Below are 2028 nucleotides of genomic sequence, written 5' to 3'. Positions count from 1 at the left end.
GGGGCCTGGCGGGGGCGGCGCGGAACGAGGCGGCACCGGACGGAGCGGGCGCGGAACCGGGGAGGGGGGGGCCCGGCGGGGCCGCGGCCATGGCCGAGCCCGGAGGTACCGGGGCAGCAGCGGGCGGGCCGGGGGCAGGCCCGGAGGCGCGGGGCTGGAGCCGCCAAAGGGCCGGGAGCGGCGGGGTTGGGGTCCCGGTAATGGAGGGGGGGGACACCGGGAGTGGCGGTGCTGGGACTGGGGGAGCGGAGAGCGGCGGAACCGGGGGGAGCTGGAGGCCGAAGCGGGGAGGGGTTTGGAGCTCTCAGAGCGGCGGTACCGGAGCGGTTTGGAGCCGGTACCGGGGCGAGCTGGAGCCGCTACCGGAGGGGTTTTGGGGCCGGTACTGGCGGGAGCTGCAGGCGGAACCGGGGGGGGTTTGGAGCCGGTACCGGGGGGGTTTGGAGCGTTCGGAGTGCCGGTACCGGGGCCGCAGGGAGCGGCAGCAGCGGGAGCGCAGAACCGAGGGGAAGGCGGGCAGTTTGGAACCGGTACCGGGGGGGGTTGGCACCTCCGGAGCCCCGGTGGCGATCCCGGGCAGGCTCCGGTGCCGGTGCCGGTGTGACCGCCCCGTCCCTTCCCGTTCCGCAGAAGCGCTGGGGCCGCTGAAAACCGAACCGCAGGTGAGGGGGGGCACCGGGAGGCACCGGGAGGGGCGGGGGGACGGGGATTCCCCCGCCGCTCAATCCTTTCACCGCTCCCGCTGTCACCGGGAGGGGCCCCGGAGCTTTGGGGGGGGGTTCACGGGAAGGTCCCGGTGTTCACGGTGAGCCCCTCTCCCCCCCACCCTCCCCTCGCTCGGTTCCCGGTACCGGCAGCCCCCGGAAAAGCGGCGGAGGACGATCGAGGACTTCAATAAGTTCTGCAGCTTCGTGCTGGCCTACGCCGGGTACATCCCGGCGACCGCCGAGGTAACCGGGGAGGCACCGGGAGGGCACCGGGGGTTACCGGGAGCTACCGGGGAAGCACCGCGAGGGCCGGGGAAGCACCGGGAAGGTCGCGGAGGCATCGGGAGGGATCGCGTGGGCAACGGGAGGGCACCCAAGGTCTGCGGGAGGTACCGGAGGGGCCACCGGGAGAATACCGGGAGTTACCGGGAGGTACCGGAGGGGCACCGGGAGGTCGCGGGGAAGCACCGGACGGGGGTTTAAAGGGGCGGGAGGTCTTTTAGGGGGGTCCCGGGTCCCGGCGCTGCCGCCGCCCCGGCAGCTCCCGGTGTGCCCCGCGCGGCCCCCCCGTGATTGACAGCGCGCTAAACCCCGCCCCTCCCTCGCTCTTCGCCAATGGCGTGGCGTCTTGCCCTTAGCCGCGCCCACCTCGGGAAGGTCCCTGAGGGGAAAGCCCCGCCCCTTCGCGTGGACCAATGGCGGTGCGTTCTGCCTGGCCACGCCCTCTGCGCGCCGTGGGGGATGCTGGGAGGCGTAGGCGGTGCTTGGTGTGAGGACTACAAGTCCCGGCGTGCCGTGCGCGGCGGCGCCATGTTGAGGCGGGGGTTCGTGAGGGGGGATTTGGGGGGGATTTTTGGGGCGGATTTTGGGGGTCCTGGGGTGAATTTGGGGCGGGTTTTGGGGGTCCTGAGGTGGATTTAGGGGTGAATTCGCGGGTGCTGAAGTTGATTTTGGAGTCCTGCATGGGTTTGGGGCTGGATTTCGGTGTGCCTGGCTTGGATTTGGGGGTTCTGGAGTTGGTCTTGGGGTTCCTGAGTCGATTGTGGGTCTTGAATTGGTTTTGGGGTAAATTTGGGCGTCCTGGGCTTAATTTTGTGGGTCCTGGGTGGATTTGGGGCATCCCGGGTTGGATTTTGGGATAAGTTTGAAGTTCCTGAGTTGGTTTTTGGGCTAAATTTCAGACCCTTGAGTTGGATTTAGGGGTAAATTCCAGTGCCCCAGCTTGGATTTTGGGGTAAATTTGTGGGCCCTAGGTTGGATTTTGGGCATTCCAAATTGCATTTTGGTCACCCCGGGTTGGATTTTGGGCACCCCGGGATGG

At 68.7% G+C, this 2028-nt stretch overlaps 1 protein-coding gene across 2 annotated transcripts; it reads left to right on the top strand.

Annotated features, from left to right (window-relative positions):
- The first annotated feature begins 16 nt into the window (after positions 1-16).
- On the top strand, positions 17-1222 carry LOC121340317 (PHD finger protein 23B-like). 2 transcript variants are annotated; one of them, XM_041413014.1, is made up of 3 exons: positions 17-105; positions 631-662; positions 858-1222. In XM_041413014.1, exons 1-3 carry the CDS (start codon positions 90-92, stop codon positions 1188-1190), a joined length of 381 nt encoding a protein of 126 aa, XP_041268948.1. In that variant the 5' UTR covers positions 17-89; the 3' UTR covers positions 1191-1222. The 2 variants fall into 2 exon arrangements, with proteins under 2 accessions (XP_041268948.1, XP_041268938.1); XM_041413004.1 differs by lacking the exon at positions 17-105 and having other exon boundaries at positions 115-662.
- The last annotated feature ends 806 nt before the right edge of the window (positions 1223-2028 follow it).

The sequence above is a fragment of the Onychostruthus taczanowskii genome, unplaced genomic scaffold (assembly GCF_017590055.1).
Source record: "Onychostruthus taczanowskii isolate IOZ18803 unplaced genomic scaffold, ASM1759005v1 scaffold1023, whole genome shotgun sequence".
NCBI lineage: Eukaryota > Metazoa > Chordata > Aves > Passeriformes > Passeridae > Onychostruthus > Onychostruthus taczanowskii.
Note: the sequence above shows the minus strand (reverse complement) of the source record. Positions and strands in the feature narration are given on the sequence as shown.

Coding starts and splice junctions, on each gene's coding strand:
- LOC121340317 (XM_041413004.1), top strand. CDS start 201: ATGGAGGGGGGGGACACCGGGAGTGGCGGTGCTGGGACTGGGGGAGCG. Junction 663..857: donor CGCTGAAAACCGAACCGCAG/GTGAGGGGGGGC, acceptor CGGTACCGGCAG/CCCCCGGAAAAGCGGCGGAG.